The sequence below is a fragment of the Neoarius graeffei genome, chromosome 6 (assembly GCF_027579695.1).
Source record: "Neoarius graeffei isolate fNeoGra1 chromosome 6, fNeoGra1.pri, whole genome shotgun sequence".
NCBI lineage: Eukaryota > Metazoa > Chordata > Actinopteri > Siluriformes > Ariidae > Neoarius > Neoarius graeffei.
Window position 1 is genome coordinate 59,880,490 of NC_083574.1, and position 16,847 is coordinate 59,897,336.

Genomic DNA, 16,847 nt, shown 5'->3' on the forward strand with positions numbered 1-16,847 from the left:
GATGTGATCCCCAAATTCTTTGCAATTTTACATTGAGGAACGTTATTCTTAAATTGTTGCACTGTTTGCCCATGCAGACTTTCACAGAGCGGTGAACCCCTCCCCATCTTTACTTCTGAGAGACTCCGCCTCTCTGGGATGCTCTTTTTATACCCAATCATGCTACTGACCTGTTGCCAATTCACCAAATTATTATTATTGTTTTTTTTAGCATTACACAAGTTTTTCAGTCTTTTGTTGCCCCGTCCCATCTTTTGTGAAACGTGTTGCTGACATCAAATTCAAAATGAGTCTATATTTTTCAAAAAACAATAACATTTCTCAGTTTCAACATTTCATATGTTGTCTTTGTACCATTTTCAGTGAAATATAGGGTTTCCATGATTTGCATATCTTCATATTCTGTTTTTAATTTGTTTTACACAGCATCCCAACTTCTTTGGAATTGGAGTTGTATAAACAATCATCATAAGACTTTGCAACTTGGCAGGAGAGTATATGCAAATGGTGTTTCTCTTTGGGTTCGCATGTCTCCTATTCCTGTGAGTTGTGCTATCGGGAAATGGGTGGCCCCCATCCGCTTTGTTGTTCTGGAACAGTCCTGGAAAAAGGCCACACAGTCAGAACAATATAAAACACCCTGACTCACAGGTTTCTAAATTTTACAGTTAAGCCACAGTTTTTATCGTAGCCAATGAAAAGTGATGGGCAAATTCTCAAATTCACACAATCAGGTACAACTCTCATTAAATCCTGATTTTGTGCTCAGTTACTTTTCTTCTCAGGCAGGCAGGCAGGGACTTGGGTCATGGTAATGCCAGACCGGAGCTCAGGGTTTGGAACCTGAGGCGTGGTTTTATCCCTATGGAAGCTTCTGGGATTGTTTTCACAGTAGGATGGTGGAAAGCTGCAGCTTTAATCATTAGGCAGGCTGACATAACAAGCCGAAGATGTGTGGCTTGCCTTGTTTAAACAGGAACATACAAGAGGATGCTGAACCAGGTAAAGGCACACACACATAAAATATATATTGTTATTTCGTGTTAAGGTGGATTTCTGACCTTTCTTTAGAAGCTATAGTTTGAAGTGGGTTTTTTGGTCTTTGTTTTTAATGTTGCAATTAGTGCACTTGCAAAAGAGATTTATTTTTGTTGATGTAGTTATCAGTAGGAGACTTTATACAAATGCGTACAAAAGATCATTCGATTTTTGTAGCCATGGGTAACTTGTTCTATTTTTGTAGTATGTTCAGCAACAGGAGTGAAAAGACTTGGACACACACACACACACACACACACACACACACACACACACACACACACAGATGTCTGTCACTGTTTAGCTGGAAATGCATGTTTTTTTTATTGCTTAGATCAGATAGAATAACCTGCATTAAAAGTAGACGGCCTTTCGATTTCATAAAAATTGGTGAAATTTAGTTCCCTCCGAAATTTGGTCATTGTGATATATGTTTATTTCTGTAATTTCTAAAAAAAAAAAAAACAGGCCGGGCGGCACGGTGGTGTAGTGGTTAGCGCCGTCGCCTCACAGCAAGAAGGTCCGGGTTCGGGCCCCGGGGCCGGCGAGGGCCTTTCTGTGCGGAGTTTGCATGTTCTCCCCGTGTCCGCGTGGGTTTCCTCCGGGTGCTCCGGTTTCCCCCACAGTCCAAAGACATGCAGCTTAGGTTAACTGGTGGCTCTAAATTGACCGTAGGTGTGAATGTGAGTGTGAATGGTTGTCTGTGTCTATGTGTCAGCCCTGTGATGACCTGGCGACTTGTCCAGGGTGTACCCCGCCTTTCGCCCGTAGTCAGCTGGGATAGGCTCCAGCTTGCCTGCGACCCTGTAGAACAGCATAAAGTGGCTAGAGATAATGAGATGAGATGAAAAACCAGACCATTCTGTGGCTGGTAAGTTATTTAATTTGAGGGGATTCCTGAGCAAATAATGTGCATGAAATTGCTCACTTCGCGCAGGCAAGCAGACAGAGGAAGTCCGTGTGCGTATGCCCAGGTTTATCTTCGTCTTCTTCTTCTTTTGGGTTTTACGGCAGTTGACATCAGGTATTGCATTACTGCCATCTACAGGTTTACCTTTGACCGTGCACTGACAGTTCCATCATTCTGTCGCTAAATGAACAGCTGATCACACCAAGGTGCTCGCTGACTACCGATATTTATTAGTTTGGTCCTGCGTTTCCTTTCCTTCGCAACATAACTTCTTTTCTTCTCACTATCCGTTACTGTAGTCGGTCTTTCACGTTTCATTCGCGTCCTCCATTATTCTCTCCTGTTTCAAATTTGTATCCCACAACGCCTTGCGTGAACGGGGAAAACCCACCCCGTGATGCATGACGTAGTATCTTGTATTGTGTCATGGTGAAGCAGGAAAAAATAGCAGAGAATTTAGGGCCACGTGGCCATAAATTGTTCTATTTAAAATAAATAAACAAATAAATAATTAAATTGGAAGTCTGTGATTCGAACTCAGTAGCTTTCAGTCCACTAAACAAAAATAATTGGGTGTCAGGGAAAATTCTTTTTATGACCTAAACTTGAAAAATTTGAAAGGCAGTATAGCTTTAAGTGAATTTTATTTTCTTCATGGTTGAATTACTTTGTTTCCTGTGGATCTGACATAGGTTACCACTGTGTCTAAGCCCTAATGGCCTTAAAGCTCAGTTATTCCAAATAAAAGGAAGCCATCTTAACAGTAAATATCGTTACATGTTTAGAGCCTGTTCTGTCTTCTGTTTAGACCTTTCTATTTCCTGACTGCAGGACTTTCATCATGTAATAAATGACTTCTTGACCATTGTCATTAAAAAAAATTGTAGCTTGACTGATTTCACAAGTCAGACCTCTAGCTTTGGTAGAGAGTTTTGACACATTTCATCAGTAAACTTAGCCAAAATCTGCTTACTTAACAGAAAGAAGTGGTTTAACTGACATGGCAGATTTCCTATGTGAGAATAACTCACAGAAAAGTTTCACACAAAACTCTTGGACAGCCTTTATGGGATTCTGTTCACTTTTTTTTAAATTGAGGAACTATACATTACATACATGTCAACCTTTGGTCAATCAAACCTGTATAACCAACCTCCAAAATCCGTATTTCCCTTATAAAATCCGTATAAGATGCAAATTAAAATAATTTACCTAAAATTTGAATGATAATTAACAATGATGTATCCCAGTTACTTTTTATTCAATATTAATAACAATAAACCTTCAGAATGAATACAAAGCTCCAATGTTTGACAAAGACACAAAGTGTTATCAGCGTAGTTACGAAGGAAATACTTCGTTGTTTGGAGACAGGTTTCACCGAGCGGCTATTATGCGCGAGACTTCATATTAGCCACAAAGTCAGGAAAATCTGTTCGTAAAATTACGTTATAATGACCAAATACAATGAAAAGTATTTTTCCAGTCTCACCTGTGAAAGGTAATCCCATGTGATCTCGTTTGGACGGTAAACCTGTTGGTACAGTTAAACGCAGCACATGAATGAGGCACCTTTATTCTCAGAATCGCCACTTTGCCACATCCAATTTGGCGGCGAGGATGACGTATGATTCTACGCAGAAGGCGGCGTCTATGTTTATATGTCTATGACTTCCGGGTTGGCGGGATTCTCGCAATGCGGTGTGCACATGATCAAAAGTGGAACGAAGTCTCGCTACCACAAGATAACGCGCGATTTCATAAGACTCTTTACTGGCTGTCATGGGAATTGATTATAGCTCTAGATAAATATTGACTTTTTTTAAAGAATCCGTATAACTTTATTTATACGCCCGTATACTACGTTTATTGAATCAAATCTGTATAAAATACGGACATTCCGTATAGGTTGACATGTATGACATTATCTTGCTCTGAAAAACAACTTCTGTCGTCTAATCAGGTCGCATCCTTCAGCACTCTGAAGCTGTAACCAGAACACTGTAAAGACATATGATACTTGGGTCTTAGGCTGAGACTATTTCAGTGGCTCCACTTGTGTATAAGATCTGATTGAGGAGCAAATGGTGTTGTGGCTTAGAATCTGAAATGAGGTCAAACCACTTCTTTTGGAGGTACAAATCTATTGAAAGAACTACAGGATTACAGCCTCGAGAGTGGTGGAGTGACCATATCGAAGCTCTTTATGCAGATTTAGTAGCTTTGCTGTTTCTCTCATTCCCATGGATTTAAAGTAAACCCTGATTTCCTTCCTTAGACCACTAAGTGCTTGTTTTCCAATGAACTGCTTGTTTCAACAGAGAAAAACACTGATCAGCTAAAGCAATGTAATGAGTTAACAAGTCCAAGCAGACCTCAGGATCAAACAGGAGATAAAAGTAGGCAAGCAGGGAATGAGCTGATAATCTTCTGACTTCAGGATTGTATTGTAGCCTTGCAGAAAGCTATTTTGTTCTTCTGTATACTTGTGCATCGGTATACATGGGTATATTAGTTCTGGGTATGACTTTAAACTGCAACCGATGGTGAGTCTCAGGTCCAGGAGGACTTGAGTATTGGGAAAAGTGGAGTTACCCCTTAATCACCATTTGCTCCCAGGTCCGCTCTGACCCGGAGTGGTAGCACCTGCCTGGGTTCCAGCTATGGGTTAAATAGTGCATCACCAATAAGGCGCTGGCAGTAGGGCATTTTTTGGTGCAATGTGGCAGATGAACCCGACAGGGTCAATGGCGCACCACCCATACATGTCAACCCCTTTGGGCGTCCACCTGTAGTATCAGAGGAAGAAATCCATAAAATCAACATAAAATCCTTATAGCCTTCGAATCGCACCAAACTTTTATTTTGATGTACATTTGTACAATACACATTTACATTATTTTTCGCCTGAACAATGACACCATTAAATGTCTCCTTCCATTCAGGAAGATACCGCCTGCCGTATCTCATTTTCTTTCTCGGTGTTCCCATTCTTTCACTCAGCAGACGCTATTCAAAATCTCTCAGGTGTAAACAATGTCGCTCTGCACAATGAGAAAATCGTTCGAACAATGACCGTTTGGCACGTTTAAATGCAGATCGTGCGCATGACCTGAACGAGCGAAGTCTCGCAGTCGTGATACTGCACGAGGCTTGAGGAATAAACATCCGGTTTCACATAGTCTGGGCTATCTGCCCCTGCATACACGCTCTTTGTCTATAAATCAAGGTTTTTTATGTTTTTGCGACGATCAGCTGACAATGTTCAAGTAAGATACACAAAATAAATTTAGGTCAGAAAATACTGAAAATCCGTAAGACTTTGTTTATACGCCCGTACGCCCTTGAAATGAGCTAAAATCCGTATAGGTTGACATGTATGACCACCAGATGGCATGTGGAAGAGCCACTCAAATGGCCAATGGATGACATCATCCGGCAAGTCAGTTGTCACTGCAGGGCAACTTCCATACCTGTCAGGTCTGTGGCACTTTTGTGCACCACTTGGCATCAGATCTGGAGGTCCAGAGAAACAACACGATGGGGGCATGACATTGTTTGTCTTACTTTACTGTGCAAGATGCATCGTTAGGAGAGGAGAATAGTATGCAAGAGCTCACAAGGCCAGACATTCCGTGGAAGCTCGGCCGGACCGTTCATACCGCCACTGCGGGCGACTCTGTCGCTCTGGTGTGGGCCGTGTGGCCCATCACTAGCGATGGACAGCCGACAACTCGTGCATGGCTAGAATGACAAAACACTCTAATCTCATTTCAAATCAGCTTAAAAAATTCTTTAGTCACAAATTAGGCATGCAAGTAAAACACCAATTTTTCAGTCACAAATTGTAAAAAAAAAAAAAAAGTCACAAAACTGGTTGGGGAAAAAAAGCTGAACAGTAATGGAGTCTTGCTGCTTCTCTGAGCTTATCATTGAAATGTTTCATGTGTCAACTCCCATCTATAGCCTAGGTCACAACCGGACATACGATTTTTTGGCCGTGCGATTTTTGGCGTTTCCCAAATCGCTGCGGTTTTTTTTGTTCATGGAGAAAGACGCACGTTGGCCGTAAGTTTGTCTTGCAACCTGAAAAAAAATGTAAGCGCCTGTAGAGTTTGTTTGACATGACAAAGAACCTCTGCGGCCGGTCTGCGGCCAGTCTATGGCTCGAAAATCAGCATGTCACACGCGCGCCCTCCGTGCGTTTCTTGCGTTTTTTGCATGTAGACCGGCCGTAGGAGCACGTACGGCCGGTTGTGACCAAGGCTTATTGTATGCTACACTAATTCTGAAGACTTTTTCTTCAAGTCACTCCTGCACATGCATGCTTCAGCGAAAATGCTTCTTGGATGCTGTCCAAAAAGCCAACAACAACAACAACAAAAAAAAAAAATCGAGAATTTCTGTCTTCTTGAAATTAGTATAACCACCATGATGTGCCTCTAAACCCATTTCTAATAAAGGTGCCTTTATGTCTGTTGGAACCTATTGTGATTGTGTAGACATGCTAATGCTCACTTCTGTGTTTATGGCTAAGTGCTTCTTGGATGTCTTTGGAGGCTGGTGCGTTAAATGTGGCACAATGACAAATGGAGCATTCTGTGTGTGTGGAGGGGGATAAAAGAATGGGAGTGAAATAAAAGATGATTGATTGGTGAGGATGGTGGCTGTTAGGACTTTTGTGTACATCCCGGAGGTACAAAGTTCAGAGGCTTAACTGTGGTCATGGGGGCCGTGTCATGGCTATAAAATTACCTATACATACAACACCATTACAGTTAGATGTAAGGAAATAATGAACACTGTTGAGGAACATATTGGACCATTTCACTGTGGGTTGAAACAGTGGATCAGTATTGGAGACTGGAGATGCTTGATGAGTTAGTTTTAACTGCTAATATTAAAGCTGTATCGCCTTTCAGATTTTTCAAGTTAAGGTTATAAAAAGAATTTTCCCCGACACCCAATTATTTTTGTTTAGTGGATCAAAAGCTACTGAATTCGAATCAGACTTCCAATTTTATTAGTTTTTTTTTTAAAATAGAACAATTAATGAATTCAGGGCCATGTGGCCCTAAATTCACCGCTACTTTTTCTTGCTTCACCATGACGCAATACAAGATATCCATCACATGGTAGGCTTTCCCCTTTCGCGCAAGGCATTGTGGGATACAAATTTGAAACAGGAGAGAACAATGGAGGAGGTGAATGAAACGTGAAAGACCGACTAAAGTCACGGAAAGCGAGAAGAAAAGATGGTATGTTATATATGAAGGAAAGGAAATGCAGGACCAAACTAATAAATATCAGCGGTCGGCGAGCACCTCGGTGTGATCAGCTGTTCGTTTAGCGACAGAATGATGGAACTGTCAGTGCACGGTCAAAGGTAAACCTGTAGATGGCAGTAATGCAACACTGGATGCCAGCTGCCGTAAAACCCAAAAGAAGACGAAGACGAAGATAAACCTGCGCATACGCACACGGACTTCCTCTGTCTGCTTGACTGCGTGAAGTGAGCGATTTCATGCACATTATTTGCTCAGGAATCCCCTCAAATTAAATAACTTCCCAGCCACAGAATGGCCTTTTTTTTTTTTTTTTTAGATATTACAGAAATAAACATGTATCACAATGACCAAATTTCAGAGGGAACTAAATTTCACCGATTTTATGAAATCAAAAGGCCATCTAGTTGGAGCGCCGTATAGACCCAGCTTACGGCCTGCCTGCTTATCATCTCGGGCGCTTCTGAGCTTATATTGTTCATGCTGTGCCAGTGTATTGTTTCAGGCTGGGTGAGTCCATAACTGTCTGTCTGGGTTTGGTACTTTTCCTGATTCAAGTCTTCCATGATGACTCAGTCCTTTCTGCTTTGGCAGAGTGTTTTGAGTATTGTTTCTGGACTCACTGTGTGACTGAGCTGTCTTTGAGATGTCTCCAGATATAGGTCACTGATTAGACACAAAACAAACCAGGAAACTAGTGACCGTATAACTAGACTAGAAAAGACTGAACACAGTTAGCAGCAGTATTCAGGTCTAAAGGAAGATATTTCGAATGGGTGTTGTCCAGGATGTTTCATAGTCCTTCAGCTCGCCTCTGCGCCGTCTTCCTGAGCTCCTCACGGGCCATTGTTTCCAGAGTGGAAGTAGTGACCCATCATGCTCTCTCCAGCAATTTCTCTCTACAGGAACAGAAACCACATAAAGCATTTACTTAGCAACACAACAGAACCTTAAGAGCTCAGTGTGTATTGGAGCGTTGTCAAGTAGCTTACAGTTGTTTACGTCCTGGGTTTGAGGAAGAGAATCTTCTGTTTTAATCGGACTCGCATAATTTGCCGACATGTTTAAATAACATATGTTGTATGCTGTGTCAGAAAAAAAGATGTGCAGTCCTAATGCCCTTTTTGGTATTTTTTTCATGTAACAAACTCTGAATTTTTGATGGTGTTGTGGTAAATTGTTTCATTTTTGGAAAGATGGAAGGACAGTTGTGTAGATGAACTGATAGAGAAGCTCAGTAGATGAGTGCTTTGGGTAATGTTGTGGAAACCTCTTGGTGTTCTTTTAAACCATTTTGATTTTGAACAGTCCTTATTTTTCATGTAGGCTTTCTTCAGTTACTCTATCAAAAAAAAAATCTACACTATTTCCAAGGACCACATGCGCATAATAATAATAATAATAATAATAATAATAATAATAATAGGGGCGGCACGGTGGTGTAGTGGTTAGCGCCGTCGCCTCACAGCAAGAAGGTCCGGGTTCGAGCCCCGTAGCCGGCGAGGGCCTTTCTGTGCGGAGTTTGCATGTTCTCCCCGTGTCCGCGTGGGTTTCCTCCGGGTGCTCCGGTTTCCCCCACAGTCCAAAGACATGCAGGTTAGGTTAACTGGTGACTCTAAATTGACCGTAGGTGTGAATGTGAGTGTGAATGGTTGTCTATGTCTATGTGTCAGCCCTGTGATGACCTGGCGACTTGTCCAGGGTGTACCCCGCCTCTCGCCCGTAGTCAGCTGGGATAGGCTCCAGCTTGCCTGCGACCCTGTAGAACAGGATAAAGCGGCTAGAGATGAGATAATAATAATAAATAGTTACGTACCCAAAAAGAGTCCAGATTAAAAAAAAAAAAAACACACGACTGTATGCGCTCATTGATTGACCATTGAACCTACTAATGTCCCTATTCCCATTTGCTTTTTGTCCACAGGGAGCCCCTCCAGATCAGTGTCCACCATGTCCCTGTCTGTGCGGCCTACGCGCCGAGTCCTTGCCAGGTCCATCACTAGGAGCCAGTCCTTTGCCGGAGTCAACTCCCACGACAAGCCCTACAGGTCAGTCCACACAAAACACACACAAATATTTTGCATCAGGAATGTGAGAATGTGTAAACCAAAAAGACAGCAATTATACTCTAGTAACAAGTATCTGGCATGAGTCTGGGCCAGAACAGTCTACTAAGGCCCTGTCCACACGGCAACGGATTCAGGTGAATCTGATAAAATTGTTTATCGTTTTGGCCTGGCGTCCACACGGCACCGGCGTTTTGGGTGCCCCAAAATGAGAACGGGTTCCAGAGTGGAAAAATCTGGCAACGGCGCCGTTGCGAAGTCGTCTGGATGAGTAGAACGGATTTGTTTACGATGACGTCACAACCACATGACTAGAACAAGCAGCACTCTCGCTGTTTTGTATGAACCACTGCATTGCAGTCACTTTTGTATACAGCTTTTCTTTTAAATAAACAAGTAACTGAACCATTTCTTGAATTTCTTTTTTTTATTGGATAAGACTGCTTTTCAAAATGTTCACACACAATATAAAAAGTTATATAAATTATATAAAAATGCTTTTCAAAATGTTCACACACAATAAGAAAATTAAGTTATATAAAACTATGCACACTAATAAAACTAATTTGTACACACAGAAGGCACGATTTCCTCGCGTAGTCGCAGCCATCTTCTTCTTGTTGTTGTGTGTTTGTTCCTGTGAGTGCTTCACACCGGGTAGAGGAAGGGGTTTATGCGCATGCGTCCTTACTTCTTCTATTGTTCTGGTGTCTCCGATGGGACCGTCTTACAGCGCACGTAGAGGTGTGGCATGTGTATTGCATCGTTTTCAGCAAGCGTTGCATTGCCATATGTACCTGATATTTTACTGATCCGTTGCCCATGTGGACGCGATATTTTTTTTAATAAAATCTCGTTGCCATTGTCGTGTGGATGTAGCCTAAGAGTCAGGCCTGAGACAGTCCAGTCTGGGTTTAACCTGGAGCAGTCTACCACTGTGTTTGGTCTGGTACAGTCCACTAGACGTTTTGATCTGAAAAAGTGTGATTAATGCCCAACAGGTACATGTTCAGTGTCTAACTATGGCTGGGGAATATGACAAAAATGTCATGTTACTTGAAGACATTTTCATGATACTCAATGTAGCAAAGTACCAGCTCAACATTTGCTCAACGATAACTAATTATGTTTGCATCAAACATCTAAAAAAAACATTTATCTCATCTCATCTCATTATCTCTAGCCACTTTATCCTGTTCTACAGGGTCGCAGGCAAGCTGGAGCCTATCCCTACGGGCGAAAGGCGGGGTACAATCCAATAATTAAAAGGAGAGGAAAACTCGCTGTTATGCACTGTGCATAAATTATTACAATATTAATATCAGCTCAAACCACTTCCAACATATTTTCCACTTCCAGTTTACAGTTCCAGTTTGGTTGTTACGAATGCATGAACTTCAGTCATTACAGTGTTCCTTTAGCTGTTATAACAAGACAATTTTCTAGATTGAATTAATAAAGTATCTATCTACAGTATGCAGTGTCTTGCAAAAGTATTCATCCCCCTTGGTGTTTGTCCTGTTTTGTTGCATCACAAGCTGGAATTAAAATGGATTTTTGGAGGGTTAGCACCATTTGATTTACACAACATGCCTACAACTTTAAAGGTGCACATTGTTGCTTTATTGTGACACAAACAATAATTAAGATGAAAAAACAAATCTGGAGTGTGCATAGGTATTCACCCCCTTTCGTATGAAACCCCTAAATAAGAGCTGCTCCAACCAATTCACTTCATAAGTCACATAATTAGTTGATTAAGATCCACCTGTGTGCAATCAAAGTGTCACATGATCTGTCACATGATGTATGTATAAATCAACCTGTTCTGGAAGGACCCTGACTCTGCAACACTACTAAGCAAGCAACATGAAAACCAAGGAGCCTCCAAACAGGTCAGAGACAAAGTTGTGGAGAAGTATAGATCAGGGTTGGGTTATAAAAAAATATCCCAAACTTTGAACAATCACAGGGAGCACCATTAAATCCATTATAGCAAAATGGAAAGAATATGGCACCACTACAAACCTGACAAGAGAAGGCCACCCACCAAAACTCAGACCGGGCAAGGAGGGCATTAATCAGAGATGCAACAAAGACACCAAAGAGAACACTGAAGGAGCTGCAAAGATCCACAGCGGAGATGGGAGTATCTGTCCATAGGACCACTTTAAGCCGTACACTCCACAGAGCGGGGCTTTATGGAAGAGTGGCCAGAAAAAAAGGCAATGCTTAATTAAACATGTTTGGAGTTTGCCCAACAGCATGTGGCAGACTCCCCAAACACATGGAAGAAGATTCTCTGGTCAAATGAGACTAAAATTGATCTTTTTGGCCATCGTGTGGTGCAAACCCAACACCCTGAGAACACCATTCCTACAGTGAAGCATGGTGGTGGCAGCATCATGTTGTGGGGATGTTTTTCATCTGCAGGGACAGGAAAGCTGGTCAGGACTGAAGGAAAGATGGATAGCACTAAATACAGGGCAGTTCTGGAGGAAAACCTGTTTGAGTCGGCCAGAGGTTTGAGACTGGGGATGAAGATTCATGTTCCAGCAGGACAATGACCCTAAACATACTGCTAAATCTACACTGGAGTGGTTTAAAGGGAAACATTTAAATGTCTTGGAACGGCCTAATCAAAGCCCAGACCTCAATCCAATTGAGAATCTGTGGCATAACTTGAAGATTGCTGTACACCAACGCAACCCATCTAACTTGAAGGAGTTGGAGCAGTTTTGCCTTGAGGAATGGGCAAAAATCCCAATGGCTAGATGTGCTAAGCTAATAGAGACATAACCCGGGGGGGGGGTGAATACCTATGCTCACTCCAGATTTCTGTTTTTTCAGCTTAATTATTGTTTGTCACAATAAAACAACAATTTGCACCTTTAAAGTTGTAGGCATGTTCTGTAAATCAAATGGTGCTAACCCTCCAATAATCCATTTTAATTCCAGCTTGTAATGCAACAAAACAGGACAAACACCAAGGGGGATGAATACTTTTGCAAGATACTGTATGCATGTATATGCCTGCAGGTGAAAAGACACAAATCCTTAACACATCCTGAATGCAGTCACACTTCGCTTGTTTAAGTTCCAGGTGTCTGTTGTGTTTTTATGTCGCGATCACAGCTGACAGGATGTCCTTTCCAGCCTGTTTCCTCCAAAGAAGAGCAAATCAATCCCAATAGCTGGCCATTGGAGCTGAGAACGCAAAGGAAATGTTGCCTTTTCTTTAGTATGGGAGTGTGAGAAAGATGCCAAAGCTGCTTAAATGCCTAGATTGTACTTTTGCATCATTTGGAAGGCATTATGAAGAAACGTATCCGGAAAGTGATGAGTGAATGAATGGAAATGAATGGAAATTCAGACTGTTTAAAATAACTTGTGTGTAATGTATCTGGCTGAATTCTTCTAAAGAAATTTAAGCCAGACTTGTTGCTTCACCGAATACACAGGACTTTAAATGTTGGCTTTATTATAACTCACCAGATATTAAAATTTGGAAATTGGCACATCTTGAATATATTATTTAGGTTGTTTTTTGTTGATTTAAATTTCAGTGATGTTTGTTACCCATGACGAAACTCTCTTTCGTCCGTGTCTGTGCGAGCTGGGAGTCAATCAGGATTGTTTGACGAGTCGTATCTAAAGAAAAGAGGACAAAAGAGATTGTTTCCTCATAATTGTACTGCACTTGGTTGTATTAAAAGAATGAATATACCCGTGCGTTTCAGGAGCCTCTCCGTGTTCCGCACCCCATCGTGTGTAAGAAAGACTCCCTCTCGAGGAAGCAGGATGTTCACCCTGTCTGCCAAGTCACCTCCTCCAAAGGTGCCCCAACCCGAGAGGCTGGATGAGGTGTATGAAGCTCTGAAAAGAGGACTCCAGTAAGTACACACGCTATCCTTTTAAAAGTAACGACCTTTAAAATCCAAATATTTTACAGATGAACGGCGTGGCATGGCACGTCCAAGGCATGTACGCATGACATAATGCTGCACAGTACTTACTTTCAGTGCTCAGTTATTTAACGATTAGTTTCCGGCTATAAATAAGACAATTTGAAGTGTTTTGTTTCACATTGACACGTTACGTTACCACTTTGAGCGAGTGTTTCTTATGGACTCTGAACACGAGAGACATCTCTTTTGAATGTGATCTGGGAAGAATAAATACCCGCTCCTCTTTCCATTCGTCTTTAATAATTTTTTTCCACTTTTTTGTTTTTTTAAAACAAGCCATGTCGCCAGTTCACTAATCAGACCAGAGTGGATAAATAAAATGAAAACTCTATAAATGTCTGTAAAGCTTCATTCCTCTTTGACCTAATCTGGTCCCAGGAGCTGCTTTCAATAAAATAATTAACATAAATTCATGTGATTCAATGAGCTGCTGGAGGAGTTGAGCTGGTTCATATTTACAAATCTAGAGTCGCTGAGCTACAGCCACTTTTTCATATGTTTATTGGCTCTGCTGCAGTTTTTTTTTTCTTTCAAGCACTCAGTTCGGTCTGTTGAAATATTTTGCGTGGTCTGCATCCAGACTGCTGCCCATTAGTCAGACAACCCCTGGAATCAGGAATTAGAGTTTACCACTAAATCTCAAATAATGTAAATAAGTTCTAGTTATGGGTGGCACGGTGGTGTAGTGGTTAGCACTGTCGCCTCACAGCAAGAAGGTTCTGGGTTCAAGCCCAGTGGCTGACAGGGCCTTTCTGTGTGGAGTTTACATGTTCTCCCCATGTCTGCATGGGTTTCCCCTAAAGACATGCAGGTTAAACCTGTGTCACACTGTCTTGTATCTTGCCACGTAAGCAGCGTGTGGGTCAAGTGCCAAGAAATGAGGCATATTTTGTCCAAAATTAAAGTCCTGAGATGTACACGGCGTATGTGTGGCGTATCTGGGGTTTGTATGGGTTTCAAGGGATGTAAAAGTTAAGGCGTACTGAGGCGTATGATGTGTTGCCGTGGCGTAGCCGTTTCGTTGCTTGCATTGGCATGGCGTTTCGTTCTTACGTGTGACATTGCTGCTGCATACCTGCTGTTAGGGCGGATGGAGCTATGGTGAAGTTCGGCTCCAAACGCAGAACACAGAGAGTGATCCAATAAATAAGATGATTTAATACAGGGAAGAAAGGGCATGGCAAGAGGTAAACAAACAGGACAAAAAACAAATGGCAAAAATAGTCTGGGCAAAATGAGAACAAACAACTTGACAAAAATATGAGACAGGCAAAGACAAAAACGCTAGCGCAAAAAACCCTGAACAAGAAAAGACCCTTAGTGCAAGAAACCATGAATCAGAAATAACCCTTCGTGCAAAAAACCATGAACCAGAAAAATGCTAGTGCAAAACCATGAACAAGAGACAATCGCTCAAGAGAAAAACCATGAGAAGCAAGAGAGGCACAGAAACAGCTAGTGAAGCAAACGAGACGTTCTGGCAAAGTCGGAGTCTGAGAACGGCCTTTAAATAGGCAGCAGTAAAAACCAGGAAGTGAGTTCAGGAGAAAAGGAATTCCTGTCCCGAATCCGGATCAGCACTGGCGTGAGAGATCTGTAATCTCCGGAGTGGATGTCCGGGGCAGAGCATGACACCTGTGGCATATCAGAAACATTTTGTACACTGTAAAAAAAAAAAAAAAAGACATGTCTAGGGTATTTACATGAAGCATCGGGGAATTTAAATAATACTTCAGTGTCTTTAAAGACATGGGTGTATATGGAGGATGCAAGAAAACATGCGTGTCTATTATAAAGACACCGGCGTCTATCAGTAGACACAAGACACGTCTTCGAAGTGTTACATTTAGGGGTATTTAAATAAGACATGTCTAAACCCTTTTTTATTTACAGTGCACTCGCCAAATGTGAGTTGTGAAATCTAATGGCGAGTAAAGATCGCCCCAGACTCACCTTTCTCGGTGAGTGTCAAGTCAAGTCAAGTCAACTTTATTGTCAAATATGCTATACATGCTTGATATACAGCACAGATGAAATTTCAATCCTCTCTGACCCACGGTGCAAACAGGCAATGCAATAAGTAAAAATAGAATAATTGAAATAAAAAATATAAACAGTATAAACACTAGATAAGAAATAGACATAGACTAAACACTTTTATTTATATATATATATAGACACACACACATATATATATATATATATATATATATATATATATATATATATATATATATAAATTGGAGCAAAAGGACATAAAATAAACAGTCAAGGGCACTTGAGGTATAGCAGGTAAACATGAAATAAGCAGTATAAACAATAAACTAATAGCTGTTAAGGTGAGGTAGTGCAGAATAGTGCAAATGAGTGAGGTAAAGTGAAATGTGCAGTCCCTGAGTTCAGTGTGTTAATGAATGTTGAGAGTATGTGTGTGTGTGTGTGTGTGTGTGTGTGTGTGTGTGTGTGTGTGTGTGTGTGTTGGGGGGGAAACTGTGAGGGTGACATGATGTCAGATGCTGAAGGGGGGGCAGAGGGGTGTACGGGCAGAATCTATGGCAGGGGGCAGAGTGGGGAGGAGGGGCAGAACAGGGAGGGAGTTGAGCCTCCTGACCGCCTGGTGAAAGAAACTGTCCTTGAGCCTGCTGGTTTTGGCCCGGAGACTCCGCAGTCTCTTCCCCGATGGCAGCAAGCTGAAGAGGCTGTGAGATGGGTGGGTGGGGTCACCTGCAATCCTGATGGCTTTGCGGGTGAGGCGGGAGTTATAGATATCCATAAGAGAAGGGAGAGAGACACCAATGATCCTCTCAGCTGCTCTCACGATGCGCTGCAGAGACTTGCAGCAGGACACGGTGCAGGCACCGTACCACACGGTGATGCAGCTGGTCAGGGTGTTCTCGATGGCTGTAGAATGTGTGCATGATGGGGGCCGGGACTCTTGCTCTCCTCAGTTTGCGGAGGAAGTACAGACGCTGTTGGGTTTTTTTGGCCAGTGATGCGGTGTTGTTGCTCCAGGACAGGTCTTCAGAGATGTGCACACCCAGAAACTTGGTGCTGCTCACCCTCTCCACTGCAGCACCGTCTTCAAAATGATGGGTTCTTACCTAGTGTTTGTGTAAAATCCAAGAAATATTCGACAAAAACTCCTTCCTTGCGCAGGACTCTCGGGCGCACTCCAGACTGCGTGCGCGCCTTATTAAGACTGGCTACATCATGAATTAAATGGCTTCACTGGACTCAAAGCTTGGAGAGCAGGCTTTCATGATAAGGGTCTCTTGCTTGCTTTACAAAATTTAAATAATTCATGTCTAAGCCCTTTTTATTTACAGTGCACGCCAGATTTGCATTGCATGTCAACTAAAGCATTCACACGGTGTAATAGGTGTTCGAGCAACGTTCCCGCTGCATCACTGCTGCATAGCTTTCGTTTCTACGGCATACGCATGACATATCAAAGCTACTACATACAGTATGTGCTATGGATTTTTAAGAGCGGACTTAAAAATATGCCGCATCCTGGTATACAAGGAGATCGTGTTACGCATCCTAGTGTATTAGCTATGTAAGCCGGTGATGCTGTAAC

At 42.0% G+C, this 16,847-nt stretch overlaps 1 protein-coding gene across 4 annotated transcripts in view; it reads left to right on the forward strand.

Annotated features, from left to right (window-relative positions):
* The window catches only part of ripor1 (RHO family interacting cell polarization regulator 1), a 241,345-nt gene that overhangs the window by 137,501 nt on the left and 86,997 nt on the right, over positions 1-16,847 (forward strand). For 3 of the 4 annotated variants that reach the window (XM_060923946.1, XM_060923945.1, XM_060923944.1), the window contains exons 2-3: positions 9,158-9,281; positions 13,040-13,192. In XM_060923946.1, the coding sequence (XP_060779929.1) occupies positions 9,184-9,281; positions 13,040-13,192 (251 nt within the window). In that variant the 5' untranslated portion in view covers positions 9,158-9,183. Of the gene's footprint in view, positions 1-935; positions 1,003-9,157; positions 9,282-13,039; positions 13,193-16,847 lie in introns of those variants that run through there. The other variant, XM_060923942.1, reaches the window with a different exon arrangement.